Genomic DNA, 16,597 nt, shown 5'->3' with positions numbered 1-16,597 from the left:
TATCTGTGTCGTTTGGTTTTTGGCTGATTAAAAGTATTCAGGCTTTTTTCGACATCTTTAGTGAAAACATGTTAATTCCTGTTCAAAAACAATAAGAACATTAAGCATTCTGTGTACAACTCAAGTCATAATAACCACAGCATTTTCAGACTCTGTTATACCACTGTGCAAACAACACCGTATACAGTCCTGTGGATACAGATGCTGTGATGGGCAAAAATTTCAGATCCTGCCACAGAGCTGTGTACACAGCACTGTATACAGTCCTGTGGGTACAGGTACTGTGACAGGCAAAAATTTCAGGCCCTGTTACACTACTGTGCACACAGCACTGTATACAGTCCTGTGGGTACAGGTACTGTGACAGGCAAAAATTTCAGCACCTGTTACACTACTGTGCACACAGCACTGTATACAGTCCTGTGGGTACAGGTACTGTGACAGGCAGAAATTTCAGCACCTGTTACACTACTGTGCACACAGCACTGTATACAGTCCTGTGGGTACAGGTACTGTGACAGGCAGAATTTCAGGTCCTGTTACACCACTGTGCACACAACACTGTATAACAGTCCTGTTTATCAGATACTGTGACAGGCAGAAATTTCAGACCCTGCCACAGCACTGTACACAGCACTGTATACAGACCTGTACATCAGCCCCTGACACAGCAATGGGACGTCTTTGCTGACACAGTCCTGTGCCACAGGGTTGGGTCAGGGCCTGTGCAGGGCATGTCACAGGGGCGAAATTTTTTTTGCTGTGTAGAGATGGTTTCAACAAGTTTTCACGTACTGGTGTTGGCTCAAGTTTTAATAGCGAGCAAAATTCAAAATCCTCACGCATCGTATAGGGAGTTTCTTTCACAACTCTAAATCACTCTCTTTTCTCTATCGTACAACGGAAGCTGGAGTTTTTAGTCAATTAACAAGACTTGATATGAAAATATGTCTTTATGAGGAAGATATTAAGATTTCATCGATGCATGCGAAATGGAGACGGTTACAGTTTCTTTGCACGGCACAAGCTACATGATCAAATGAATAGCGTGAGAATAAATGGACAACATCATTGAGGTAAAGAACATTTCATTCTCGGGTTGTTGCCAGAGAAACTTTGAATAATATCAATAATTGTACAATCACATTTTTATTTACATTTTTTCTCCCAAAGAAGACTCAGTGGATAAACAGTGATAAAAAGGCGTCGCTTTGATTTTTGCCTATCTGTCTGCAATTCAAATTTATGATTTTAATGTCATGTGTAACGAATCAAGGTTAATATTTTTGTCAGATACGGGCAGCCGACAGACTGATTTCGAGAAAGTAACCACGGGCTTTTTACATGCAAAATTTGCATTCTCCTATCGCATTTATAGCAAGTTAACAATTTTGGAAGGAAGTTAAAAACTGTTCGCCCTTCAGTTACTTTTTGGAAAAATACCATCCGGCCAATAGTCTCTCCATCACCATCTCAACCAGGAACACTTCGCTGACCCTTTCTCCTCTACAAAGCTTTCCACCCCCACCCGCCCACCTTACCTCATCCTCGGCAAACAGCTCAAAACGACCGACAAATACATGACACATTGAAGAAGAAAAAGAAATCTTTACGAACGATCAGAATTAACGACAGAAGGGCTGGAAGAGACAATATTTTGTCATTTTTTTTCCGTGGTCCCAAAAAACATCGGCCAGTTAAGAGCCCCCACTGCCCCAACAAAAGCTGTTGAGACCCCCAAAACATAAATTCATAAAGAAATGAGTGCTGACTGATTCCAGAAGCTTCAACTGAGACAATATGTGTACATTCATCTATACATCCATCAACCTATGTTTATTATCTTTGATATGTAGGACCTATACACACACGGACACAGACACACATACACACACATATATATTCATTAACGGACACACAAACATCACACAGACACATGTACACAAACAATCGTGTTCACACATAATGAAAGCTATTATCAAGAGGCTATACAAGTTATGAAGTTTCATTACATATATTATGAAAAACTGTAAAATTTATAATGTAATCAGTAAAGTTGCTGTAAAAAATAACAAAAACATAATAAAATATCAGGTATCATGCATATTGCCTTCACCCCTGCAATACTGACTCGGATGTTAAAGTAAATATTGCTGTACGAATTGCCATTAAATTTGACTCTAATTAAATATGTATTGTGTCTCTGGGGAGAGAGTAAGTGTTTTACTGTAGAACAAGAGCCCATGGTTGCCCTGTGAAAAATCATCAAAAGTTGAGACTGAATGTGTTTCTGAAAAATTGGGCCTTTTGAGACTGAATGTTTTGATATGTTTTCAATGGAATATTGTTACGTGCAGAGAAAACGAACAAAAGGGTGAACTCAGCAGTTAACGTTTAAACAAAATTTATTACGAAAATAAAACTAATTGCTAAGTCAGGATAGAGTACAAGCTTTAAAAGTGTACAGACTACTTATCTCAGCTGGGACGGCAAAGCTCCAGTCTCAGAGTTGTAACAGTCAGTCGGATGAATGAACAGTCCTTGCAGGCTTGAAGCTGCACAAAGTCCACAGTATAAATCCAGGGCTATTGACAAAGGTTGAGACGACCCAAACTAGCCAAAATTAGCCAAACCACCATAAACCACCATAAACGACCCATATCATCAAGTAAACGACCTAAAATAAGCACAGGGATGAAATATGTCTCAGATTTCTGGAGAAACCGCCCCAAAAACGGCGAAAACCAGCCGGCATTTTCGATCATTGCAAATTCCTATACATGCCATCAACGAGTTAAGGGGTTCGGTTTGTTTCTTCAATAGAGGGCGCTGTGCAAGATTGTTACTGCTTTTACAACGTAAAGTGTAGCACAGGGAATTTCCCCGTTGTCGTGTTTAGTGGCTTACCAAGGAATGAGATCAAAGTTTTTAGTTTATTACATTTTTACAGCTCATTCACATTTTTTTTGATACCAACATTAATTTATTTGAATAAATTCTACAAACCAAATATTAAGATAACATGTGCCGTGGCCCTGGTTCCATACATGTACATACACATACCTGCATATATGTGCATGCATGCATGCATGCACACAAACATATATATGCGTGCATGCAGGTTACCATGGAAAGTTGAAGATCTAGCAAATAACAGATTAAGTGGGTGGTCGCTTTAAAAAAAACAGCGCCCTCACATGGCCATATTGATACAAGGGCATATTACAGGAAACATGCATGTCTACATACATACATACATACATACATACATACATACACACACACACACACACACACACACACACACACACACACATACATACATACATACATACATACATATTGGCCGGTGAATGAGAGTCTGGAGACCACATGTTTTCGAAAATTCGTCAATTATGCCCCACTAGCACTGCACTGCACAAAGTTTGAAAAAGCGCCCCCCTTCGGTGAGCCCAGTTACGATGCTGAAGTTATTTTCGTTTTCAGTTGTGTCATCGAAATGAGCCCCACAACTTGGTAATTGATAGTACCAACAACATGGCTGCCCGCAATTCTGTCGACGGTTTCTCCAGAAGGTGGAGTTTTATTGTATCCCTGAATACCTAGAATGTTTGTTTTAGGTCGTTTACTTGATGATATGGGTCGTTTTTGGTGGTTTATGCTGGTTTGGCTAATTTTGGCTAGTTTGGGTCGTCTCAACCTTTGTCAATAGCCATAAATCCAGCGTTGGCAGTGAAGGTCTTGAAAGTCTTGAGAATGACTACTGCTGGAGTTTAGTAACACACAAGAGACACGATCCCAAAAGTCTGACTGGAAGCTGAGCACGTCCCTTTTATAAAGGCATATAAGAACAATCTAGAACTTTTATTGACATGCTAATTACTGTTCTAAATTATCTCCCTTACACAACTAATCAACTTTCCAGAACATTCCAAACATGACTAATTGAATTCAAGGTTGTTAGGTCATCAAGGGCAGTGACCTTGAGAATGTTCTAGACTAATTGAACTCAGGTCATGATGAGTGTGGGGGAAATGACCTACATAACAATATCAAGACTTTGGTAGATACAAAATGAAACACTAAAAAAGAAACGCTAAAAAACATCAAAAATTATGTCGATTGCATATTCTAAGATGTGAACTCTATTCAGATTCACTATCTGATATTCACTGTTGTGTGTTTTGCTTTCATCCTTTCATTCTTTGTGCTTACAAGCACAAGCTGCTGTCAATGAGAACATTGACTCATGCAAAGATGAAGTGATGCTCCACCATTGAATAATTGTGCTCGTCAGTCATTGAAATTCATTCATTCAAGTGGTTAACTTTGGAAAATAGGTTTCTGAAAAGAACCCCAAAAAAACTGTTTTCTGTCTAATTAATATCCATATGATTTGCTCAAAGCTTTAAAAAATTGGAAACCCCCTCACTGTTCCCTTGAATTTTCGAGGTCCCCCTTGAACACCCAAACTTTTGGGGCCCCCTCCCAATCTCTTCCGGCCCCCTGCCGTTTACTGTGCACGTTCACTAGGATAAGACCAGGACACCAAGGTTGGTAGTGTAGAGTTTTGTTAGCAAATATCATCTTCCGACGTATTAAAATGAAATAAACAACAGTACTGAGAAACCTGAGCCGAGACTAAGACACCTCTACCCCCGCCCATCCCTGGGAACGGACATGTAAGCATTTCCCTGAATATTAGGCCAAACATGGTTAAGGGGGAAAATGCAGACTATTTTCCGTTAGGGTTATGATGGCTTGTCATATCCCTATCACTCGTGTTCCAAGAAGATCGTAATGTTGACTAAAAGGAAGTATTTTACCCATTATAGCAACCAAAAAAGCCCCTGTGTTTTTGGTTATCATATCATCACAAAATTACACTATACCGCTGTAATTATGTAGTCGCCAGATTGATACCTTTAACTGCTCAGATCACAAACAAATGCTCGAAATCGAACTATCAAATGAGAGCGCAATTTTTCAAAAGAATTCAAAACAGTCATGAAAAACTAGCCATCATAAATATCCGACAAAGATGGCACTTTGTTCAAGCCTATTTTTCAAGTATCGGAATTTGAATTCTGAATTTTTGATTTTGAAGAACTCTCTTTGCTATCAATACGAACGTTTTCTGTGGACTCATTGGCTGCCAGTTGAACAACGCATCGTGTACAAGATAGTTCTTGTAGTACGTGCAAGCTCTCTTTGTTCATGTTTTCAGTGGAGTACAGGTGTGCATTCTCTACAGTCCATCAGGCGTTTGCTTTTCGTGCAGGTGTTCGGCTGAATGTTCAAATTGCCTCTCCCTTTATTTAGCAGAATTTGAATTTTGGCAATGACACAGTTCAGTTCAGCTCGATAAACTTGTTTGTATGGACATCTCTGTTGTGTACGGTGTACAAGATTTCAGTTTTTTGCTGTTCTTGCACAACTGGCTGTCGTCCCCTGAAAGTGTCACAATCCGAGGTAAGTGTTCTTTTTCTATGTATCAAAACTTTTCTTCGTCAAGTGTGCAGGTCACCGAACATTGTTGCATGTTCTGTTCGATCACGTGGCATCTATGTTCTAAGAGTATGGCCCGGCCAAGTGATTAGCTTCAAGGAATTTAACAAGGGCAATTCAACATAAGAAATATTCTGTTCTGCTAAGGAACCTGCTTCAGACGTAATGTAATCCATCGCCCCGTAAAAGTTCATTCCCGGACATAGTGAAGATATCAAACTCGATGTAATTCTACATCTGTGACAAATTCCCAGGATAACTACACTCACATTCACATCGTACAAACATCCATCGTTGTCCAACACATTGTGATCTCATTATAAGCTGCTCTCAGAAAGTTTAATCACAAAATAGTTCTAGGAACAAAATGTCCCCTTAGCATTTTACATTGCGGAAAAATCGACGATAGTAGACAATGCCAGCAGGCTAAATAAAGATGCAATGCTGTACATGAATTGCAAATTTATATGAAATTTTCCAGCGGCATGAAAGACTATATAGGTAGCAGATGAATACGTTTAGACAATCATTAGTCGGCGATATGGATTGACGAGTCTACAACTTTGTCAGAAAAAAAGCAAAGTCAAAGTGCTCTGCCAACAAGTATCATCATGGCCAACAAATGAAAGAAACATGGAATATGGCAAGTAGAAGGCGATGGGACAAGACACAGGAAATTCAAAGAAAGAAAGAAAGTAAATCCAATCACATGCAAACTGAAAAAGCACCCAGCTAAAAGACATACGTCCCTTTAAAATGTTAGGTCTGCGGCAAAACCAAACTTAAAGAAATAGTTGATGATTGTGTGCTGTCATCAATACTTTCCAAGGAAAATTTATAAATTCTTAAGATCTGCAAATGCAATCAATTGTAGAGGTTATTTGTGATATTTTCGTTGTGAATTTGATTCAAGATGCTGTATTTCACACAACCAATGCTTATCCAGTTACTATAATGCCACATTTCCTGTCGAACCCACGGTAACATTAACGTAGGACTACTTGCTGAGTCGGTCTAAAAGGCTAGTCGGAGGAAAATTCATTGTCCATTTATATACCGTGTATCGATCCCACAGACACAACACGTACTTATTTTTATGGCATCCCACACATACTTTTGTTTCGTCTTCGACCAAACCAAAGCCTTGGTCCACGACTTTTTTTCCATACATCGTGAAGAAAACCTGAAGGAAAGAAGGAGTTATAATAAGAGTGGAGTCTATTCCCCATTTTCAAGGGCAAGTAGCCGTAACTTTGATTGATTCAAGTTCTTGTTCTACTCCCCGGAGCATGCTAAAACACTAGCTACAATAACTGTAACCCTGGGGCCAGAGTAACAACAGCCAACACGAAAGAAGCCGGCCGCATGGCCAGAACGCTACAATTATTGCAGCTAGTTGAAGCACCAACTATTTAGCTTGTAAATACTGCATCTATATGTGTAAAATGCACTATTATTTAGTATGTTTGAATTTTTGTCCAGACCGCGGAATTCACTTCTTAACAATAACAATTCGGTTTACACATGTACAGGCGTAGTTGACAAGCTGTATACTGTGTCTCTCAATGTGCTTTAGGGAGAAGAAAAATGTGAAGAATAAAAATAGAGAAAAGAAATCATAAAAAGTTACAGCTAGTGGCCCTTTAATCCTCAATCTAAATATCAATTATAAATGTTCATGGCATTCAACAGTTATCTTGTGACCTCGCGCAATTTTTGTTATGCTGCTTTTCTTATGGGTAGGAATAAGCTTTTATTTAAAAATTGAAGAGATAAGAAAATTTTTAGTTTTTCAAAGAAATCACAGATTTCACGAGTTTTCTACACAACAACTGGCTGTTATCTCATTTGCCATATAAAATTATTCTACTCTAGGTATAATTGAAAGCTAGCTTACACATAGACTAGTTTTGTAATTGCTTGCTTGTTCTATCGCGAGTATTTACCAGTGAAGCGAACAACAGACGGACAATGGTATATAAGCATGACGTTGCCCACTGGTGATGGTTGTCCCGCGGGCGACCCTCTGGAGGTCGAGAAAACAAGTTTATCTCAGCGAGACGTGTCATACAATGCCGATCACACCACTTCTCCTCGTAATTGACTCCAAAGGAAAAGGAGGGAAAAGCCTTGCGAATACTCACGTGCTATCGATACCAGAACAGGATACAGTTCTGAGACCACCGCGTTCACACTCCGTAATGTAGAACTTTTGGCCAGGCTGTTTCAGTTTGACTTCCTCGCCTCTCATATTAATTCCAGAAGCTATCTCTCTGACCTCGGGCACCTTACTTCTGCACACTGTGTGGAATGGGGGATCACGTTTATTCTGATCGAAAACAAAATATTAAACGAACCAAAAATTCAATGAATAACTAGAGTGGATAATTATTTGAGCAACAATATTTCTTAAAACAAATGTTATTTATTATCGATATTCTTACGATGCTATACGTACTAAAACGTGTCACCATTGTGTAAACGGAGACTTCCATAAGGCCATGAAGTCAAAAGAGCTTCCAGCATTTAAATTGCTAGTTTAATTTTGATGTCATTTACAGTTTCTAATGGTATTCTCTTACGAAAATACATGTTTAAATACACGTGTGTCGAGCTTGTCAACCCAGCCTATACAGATTTAGACTTCAGTGTATTGTTGACATGTGAATTCTGGGCCGGACTAGAATTCAATTGTAAACAACAACAAATGATTTTTACTCATATATAGATGCTGTACTGACAAGCTATACAGTGGGTATTTCAATATGTTTTTAGGGAGTAGAACAAGAACTTGTAATTGACATACGGAACAAAAATAATGAAAAAAATCATCAAAATTTATAGAGTTACAGGCCTTCTTGGAAGAAATACTGAATCCGCATTCTAGGTAATAGTGATTAGATTATGTGAGTTACTAAATTTTAACCCTGATCACTATTAAATAGTGCCTGATGACATTAATTTGCTCTTTTCCGGTTCGTATTACTGTTTCTTCATTGAACTATGTTTGTTTCATAGCGATTGTTGTGCGCCTCAGAATATCAACGTCATATTTCATCATCCACAAGATAGGCGCGATCACACTTACCATGTTGAATTCTTCACTACTGTCAATGACGTCACTCTGGTCTTCATCAAACATACCAGATTTGAGATTTTCTGGTTCGAAGTCAGATTTCTTTGAAGAAAATACAACGCGATCTGACAGTATGGCAGGATGCTCCTCGAGGGTGTCATAGAAGCCGTTAATACTACGCCTCATGTCTTCGGTTTGCATGTCAGTTGACTTTGTATTTCTGCTACTTGTCATGTCTTTGATCACACGTTCAGTTAAATCTGTGCAGATGAAAGAGTAAAGGGTCAGAAAGTACACACGAATGTTTATTGCATGTGTCCATATATGGTTCTGCACCTATAGTAATTGATATACATACGTATGCTTACGTCCTTAAAGGGAAATCGTCGTCGGAACTGCGCCTGTGCGAGTTTCTTGTTTACAAATAATGTATTTCGTGCTTGATAACTACATGCACCTCATTGTCATAGCTGTAACATTTAAGGTATACGATGTAGATTACCACAGACATGTTTTAAATTTCATCAAACACCATCGTACCTTGGATACAGTATTTAATTTGGTCGTATGGGTCCCATACGACATTTGAGCGAAGTTCCGACGACTGTATCCCTTTAATACATAATTTCAAAAGTAAACTAACTTTTTTAATTTTTAAAGCGTACAGTACTAATAATAGCCTCCCCACCTATGTGCCCTATGTGTCATACACAATAATTGCCTTCCTTGAGGTTACACTGTTCCTTTTGAGGGCTATAATTTATGTTTACATGCCTCTCCTATATAATTTCATTCTTTTTTTTTTACACTTATATCAGTTATATGTTTGATTTCCATGACAGAAGAAACTGTACTATGGTCGTTGAACGACGTATGGGTACATTTGAATCTGGGTTATTATGCGTTTTATGGACGTTTTCTTGCATAATTTTGTAAAAACCGGATTTTTCATGTAAAAGTCTTGATCTAATTTGATCAATTTAAACCAAAAGTCGCCAAGTTGAAAACGGTTTCGGATCATTTTCAGTCAAATGATGACTATGCGGCCAGCTACATCATCAGCTAGTTACCATTACATTCGTACGTACGTACGTACAGCCAGACATAGATACACATACATACATACTTACAGACAGACAGACAGACAGACAGACAAACAGACAAACAGACAGACAGGCAGGCAGGCAGGCAGGCAGGCGGGCAGGCAGGCAGGCAGGCAGGCAGGCAGGCAGACAGACAGAGAGACAGACAGGTAAAGGTGCCAGTAGACTTACCGTGAAGTACTAACTTTAGCATTCCATTGTCCAACGTAGAACGTCGATTCATTTTGTTTGAAGACACAGATTGGTTTTGAAAACCGACATCTGTGACAAAAGTGTAATTACGGAAAATTGAATGGTCAGCAAATATCCAAACGATGTGATTTCAGAATTAAAAGACGTCCTTGCTTAAAGCTATTAGATTATACTGAAATATTTATATCGTCGGTATTTGAAATGACTGTTCTATCGTACTGACCATCCAAACACTTTTTCGAGTGTCTCTGATCGAATTCGTTAATTTGTTGGAGGTAACATGCGCGTTGAAATGAAAGAAAACCTTTGCCCAATTTCCTATGGGAAACTTTCAATCATTCTCCTCTAGGGTCAAGAATAACAACCGGAGGTCACGGTTCAAATTCCGGTACTATGGAAACAAATTACCTTGTATAAATTTACTGATATTTGAAATTCAAAATGGCCGCCATCCTCATGTTAACTCTATCGTGAAAAGATTAATTTTGGATTGTCACAAAAATAAGACTTCGAAAATGTTATTTACTTAAATAAGGGTTTTACAATGATCCTGTACAATTGGTTGATCAGAGAAGTCTTTGTAGGAAATTCAGAGTCAGAATATCTGTCCCACAGGCGCATTCTACCTTAACAGAATTTTGGTACAGTCAATCACTTAATTGATGCGATCATACTACTCCTATAAATGTAATAGGCATTGGAATCTATCAGGGCAATGTGTTGAAACATAAAATAAAGTAATTCTATTTATTCCAAAAGGTGTTTCATGTCCGGGTGAATAAAAAAATTAAGAGACAAACAAACTCTTACCGTATTCAGTTGGTGCTGTCGATACCACATCTAAAAAGTGATAAAAATCATAAAATTAAGGCATGAAAGAGAAAGTATTTTTCCACTCTCAGGAAAAATTGTTTTCTTATCGGGAACATGAGTACAAAGTTTGATGTTAAGAACTTTATTTTTAGCAGAAAGAAAGAAAGATTGTAACTTTTCGTTTTGCACGTCACCTTAGTAACCTTTAAAAATGTGTGAAAAGTTTATTCTCAATTGCAGTTTTCACTCCGGAGTCGAATATGCTCACTTCGGGTTGTATTAAAATTAGAAAGAAATTTCCCAATAGACTGTGTTCTTCTGATCTTTAAATATAGACATCACATAACACACTTGAAACTGACATTGTATCGTTAATTTAATCAATATTGGCTCCAAGTCATCACACGATAGCTATCAAATGTAAATGTTTTCAGGCAGTTTATTGATTAATGATTATTATCATGAAGTACAAAGGAAATTAACAGTGAAATCAATCGTAATAAATTCAGTATTCCGAAAAGAATCAGTTAAAGTAAAAGTGAAGTTGCCGATGGAGCGTGAGAGGTCACTACAGAACTAATCATATTAGTTGGTGAGGAAAAAACAGCCAATGGCAACCGAAAGCTTAAATTTCAAAACTTTATCGATAAAATGCTGAAGTTTCGGCAACTCACATGGTTGCCTTCTTAAGAGTGACAGCTTGTTGAAAAGGTACTGAGAAACTGAATAAACATAGCTGAAAAATTAACAAGGAAAGACAATACTTGAACATGAGTGTAAAAGACCTCTCCCTTTGTCTAAAACGAGTGTTACTACTTTGTCATGAGAAAGTACAAACTTAATTGAAAAAGTTAAAAGTAGTGTCAGAAAACAGGTTGAATCTAGTGAGCTGTAAAAAAAAAAAAAACGTGGAAGGGGAACCAACTGTTATAACTGCAACTTACAATGTTAGTTATATAGCCTGTAGATAGTGGATATATATATCAATGCTAATAGTGCTTCCCCTAGGTAAGGGACAAATGAGGCGAAAAGACACCCCTAGGCGCGGAGAGAAAAGTTAAACTGTACATGTAAATGACGAGAACGGCAAGATACATGGAGGACCGCCGCAACGTGAGAGAAAAAAAAAAACACAGGAAGGAGAGAATAATAACCATGCCGTTTGTTTATACAGTGGATTGTAAGTTTGTTAACAGTCAAAGTCATCTTTTGCGGGTACTGTGTCTTGTAGATACCACTGTATCGAACCGCTGTATCGATAGCATGTAGGTTGGTGAAGTGTTGTGCAGACAGAGGTTGGTTTGTGACTACGAACGGTGTGTATATGTTCATGATCCGCTTTTGTTTCACGTTTGGGTTTTTCTAACATATTATTCGGAGCGCTTTTTACAGTCTATGATGTAGATTAGATTACAGGTGTGACATGAAATATTACCGATGATGTTATGTGCATTGCCAATGGATGAAACTGTTATTGTGTAATATTTTCTGTGATGAATTTGAATCAACTGCAGTTGCCACAGCAACCAGTGAGTTGCCGTGCCTTCGGTATTCTATCAAAAAGTTTGGAAGTTTGAGCTCCCGGTTGCAGCCGCCTTTTTCGTAAACCTACAGTAATAAATTGTCAAAATTGGGATTTCTTCAGATCAACTTTGCTCTCTGAACATTCATAGTTTTTATCGATTTTTTTTTTATCTTGGATCGTTAAATGCCAACGAGAGCGTTTTGTGACGTTTACTCGGCATTTGTATCTGGGTATCTGAAGCTGCGAACTTTTACGAATACGCTAACAAACCATGGTGATATGGCCAACGACATACTATGAACACTGACTGAACCAAAGTTTTGCTTCAGGCGATTGGAAATTAAAGCTGATTGTGGCATCAGAATATCACGTGACACGTGTGTATTCTCAAGGCAAACCATTCAGTCAACTCTGAAGCCAAGATAATCATTGCATGTGAAAGGACATGCGTCTGAACGGAAACAAAGGAAGTCCTATCGATGAAAATTATAATGCAGGTTCCAGACGTTATTATTCCATGTCTGCTGGGCCTAGATACGAATAAGTCGGGATTGTTGAAAATGGCAGTACTTAAAGCAAAATGCTTGGCTCAAACTTATTTGTAGATTATGAATAACGTATTCTTAGAATCAACAAACACAATTTTTACCGGCAAATTGGTGCACAATAATCATAGTCTAAACATATTCAAAAGGGTGAGTTCAGGAAAATGGGCATTTATATATATATGATTGAGTTATGTCGAATTCCTTCCTCGAACGGGAATTTCTCGAAAAAATTGTGGCATCTCTTACTCAATATATTGGTTGTTACCTTTCAGGTGGCATCATGTACAGCTTTATATCGTGAATGTCTGACAACTCTTGTTGATTTTATTCCTATAGTTAAGAAGCTCCACATGTGCATGTCTTAGTGTAGTTTCGACATAATTTTGATCAGATAAATCCATGCCTAATCCCGACGAAACATCCCGAACATTGTCGAGTTTATCGGTTTTCCATTATGAATTTCTTTGCAGGCAATACTACGATAGGAAGATTACATTTTCTATCTATGTAGGGATACTAAGGATTTAAAGTTCATATTGAAATATTTTCAACACTTTTTTTCAAATGCATATTTTCTGAAGAAGGAGTTCATAAAGTGAGATAATAATTACAGAATTGTTCCTTTAAGTGATCGCCTCTACTTTTGACTTTTTTCCGAAAATGGCGTCCCCTTGCAATTTCTCATCTAAACACGATTGGAACTAATTTGGGATAACTGAATTTTCATATTTTTCAAATTTCTCAAAAGTGTTAGGTGCCCTATAGCTGAATGTTGCAATATTGCAAATTACTCATAAAAACAAGTGTGTAATGTAAAAAGAAAAGCAGATGACATTACATTTGTAGATTAAATCGGCATTACTTCACCATCCAATTATCCCAAATTAGTTCCAATCGTGTTTCTAGTTTATTCAGCACTAATACATTTCGTTTCCAAAATTTCGTTCTGTCTGTAAGACACAGTTCATGCATCGTCTCAAGAAGTCGTGTCTGAATGTTTATCTGTTCAGCTAGACAGCACAGCCTGTATATACGTTGCATGGTAAGAGTTATAGATGACAACTGAATTCTAGTCCGGACTAGAAATCATGAATAACGTTTTATTGTGTACAATGCATTGAATCGGCAAGACTAATACTCGGTATTTAACACACTCTGCGGAGAAGAAAAACATAATTTACCCGTTTCGTGGAACAAAAATAATGAAAGTGTTATCAACAGTTACAGCTACTACAGATTAAACAATGGACTCTTGTTGCTAAAGCTGGCAACTTCAAAATGCGTATTCGTGGATTCGAAAATTGTACAGTTTACAGCGTACTTTTGGTTCAGATTGTGTTAACGCACTTGACTAACAGTCTTCAAATCGGTACACGCTGATATGAGCACAGACTTCAGCAGAATTGTCCATTTATCAACTGTTGAAGAACACAGAGCAACAGACATGTTTATAATTGCCAGGTGACACAGACGGTTCTTGCGTTTCAAATATTTCGGAATCGTAGTCGCAGAAACGTTCTAAAAAGTGGTTAAATGATTTGGAAACCTCATGTTGTGAGTATGGGAAGGCAAATAATACATAGCTGTATAATCTGCCATCGTCATTGTGAAATTGTTCGTATATTCAAGGAAAAAGAAATTATTATCATACTGGGAGGTAGAGTCTCTTATTTTGAATCGAACATTTACATGCATTTTACATCCATTCAACGTCTCTTCCGTGACAGGGAAATAGAAAACGAGACACAGTTGCTTAATAGGACAAAAAGGTAGTAAAGGGTTATTAAATATTGTTACCTTCTTCAGAAGACAGGGACCAACATACTTCTGTTTCAAGAAGACACACTCTATTTAACATGATCGCTCTTTCCACTCCGTAAAGACGTTTATTTCAGGCGCGTCAATTGCAAACTAAACATTTACGTTTTGCTAAAGCAGAAAAAAATGTCCGACTACACAAAGAAATCGAAGTTATTACGAAATCGGGTGTAAAACGATGATTATAAAGAACAAAAGAACAGAGTGGATATTTTAGGTGAAGATTATCATCGATGATTTTGTTAACGCAGGAGACTGCCACATATCATTCGCAAGACGACAACGTTGTCATGTCGCTAACGTCTTGAACATAAAATGTCTTGTCAGGAATATATAAGGTTGTATTAACAGTGTTTTAAAATAATTTAGTGTGATTGATTTTAGAATGCAACGGCAAAACTCCATCCCGTCCTCTGCAGTTTTTCAGAGTCTTTAAATAAAATATCGTTTTATGTCTTCCAAACTCAATGACCAACTCATTGGTAGCCAGCCTATAGTTTTTCCTTATTTGAAAGACACTCGTGGAGGAACGTTCCAGAACTTTCCGCTAGGAAGAAGAGACAGTATTTCATTATTTGTGAACTCGCCACTTAGCTGAATCCTGAGATTTGTCGTAATCTCACATGAGCTGCATAAATATGAGATACGTACGTTTGGAAGAACAGTACTTTCATCACTTTTATTGCCAGTTCACTTTTACCTACTCATTAGCAGTCACAGAAAATTACCATACTTCTCGACTTTGATTAGCTCGCCATGTAAACGATCGAATGTAACTTACCTCTTTCAAGGATGGAAATATATCATGGCTTTACCTGACTTGGCGAAAAGCTTATTGGTGACGAATAAATGAAAAGTGTATCAGGTAATTAAAGTACCTTACCTATATGTAAAGTCAGAACAACTGTACAGGAAGCCAGTAAAACGCAACTTCGCCAACAGTCCATACTCAACAAGACAAAATAAAATGCGACCCACTGTCAACCAAGTCTGACTTAAATACCGTCCGTGTTCTCAGGAAGTCGTATTTGCATACAGTTTGATTTTCTATGCGATCACTTCTTGTACACGTAAGTTGTGACTGGGACTTCAATGTTAATGGGCGTTTCAATCTATTGCCAGCAGTAACTCTTCCTCTGAAGATCACGTTCGCTCCAAAAGCCATCGATAAGAAGTGATGCTTTTCCTTTTACAAGAACAAATTGATTTTAATTAGAGATTGCAATCGGAGATTGCGATAAGATAGAAGAGGTGTCCTTACCGCTGCCCTTGAGTGATATCACGTGACTGCAAAACGTGTGGCATTATTAATGTTTTTGCACTTCTGGTGCTTCTGTTAGTGATTGGCATATGTCCATCATCTGTTGGAGTTTGGACTTTTTCCCCTGCAGAATTATATTAAAACAAAAACCATAAGTTTGGAGAACGAATGGATGCAACTCTAAGTTTCAACACAGAAAATATTTTGCTCGAAAAACTTTAAAGTACAATACCTCATACATGATACAATAGCAACTGCCATAGTATGTAGCGGCAGTAGTAGTAGCTGTAGTAGTAGAGTATAAAGACGTGAGTGCGATCATTAATTATCGGAATAAATTTGAAAATTGTGACATGTTTAGGGACCACGTCAAAAGATTTAAGTCGGATATAAATGCTAATTCTTTAATTTTGGGGTGGGAGTTACCCCCAAAAAGGTTTTCCATCCGACAGAACGATATTCTACTTCGATTTTGTGGAGATTTGTTCAAAATGATGTAATAATTACGTTTTTTCGCTCCCTTTATGGCAAAGTCGATCAAGACCCGGAACAACTGTAAACGAGGCCGGGAGCGAGGTCGTATGCAAAAGAGCGCATGTAATTTGTTAACCAGGTTGTTTATAGCAGTTGGTCCCGGGTAGTTGGTCGAAAAGGGCATCGCTGCAAGTTGGTACAATGCGACTGGAATTCCATCATGGGTCTCCCAACATTGTATACAAATTCGTTACGCTAAAATCGTCCATACGGGTTTCG

General features: G+C 38.0%; 1 protein-coding gene across 1 annotated transcript; it reads right to left on the bottom strand.

Annotated features, from left to right (window-relative positions):
- Positions 1-5,827: 5,827 nt before the first annotated feature.
- LOC139132641 (neurotrophin-3-like) lies at positions 5,828-15,578 on the bottom strand. Its single transcript, XM_070698911.1, has 6 exons — positions 15,467-15,578; positions 10,690-10,719; positions 9,859-9,948; positions 8,597-8,844; positions 7,653-7,837; positions 5,828-6,691 (listed from the first exon to the last, which is right to left on the bottom strand). The coding sequence occupies exons 1-6, from the start codon at positions 15,528-15,530 to the stop codon at positions 6,547-6,549; spliced, it is 762 nt and encodes a 253-aa protein (XP_070555012.1). The 5' UTR covers positions 15,531-15,578; the 3' UTR covers positions 5,828-6,546.
- Between the last annotated feature and the right edge of the window lie 1,019 nt (positions 15,579-16,597).

Source organism: Ptychodera flava, chromosome 5, assembly GCF_041260155.1.
Source record: "Ptychodera flava strain L36383 chromosome 5, AS_Pfla_20210202, whole genome shotgun sequence".
Classification (NCBI taxonomy): domain Eukaryota; kingdom Metazoa; phylum Hemichordata; class Enteropneusta; family Ptychoderidae; genus Ptychodera; species Ptychodera flava.
The sequence above is the reverse complement of the archived record's forward strand: the minus strand, read 5'-3'. Positions and strand labels throughout refer to the sequence as shown.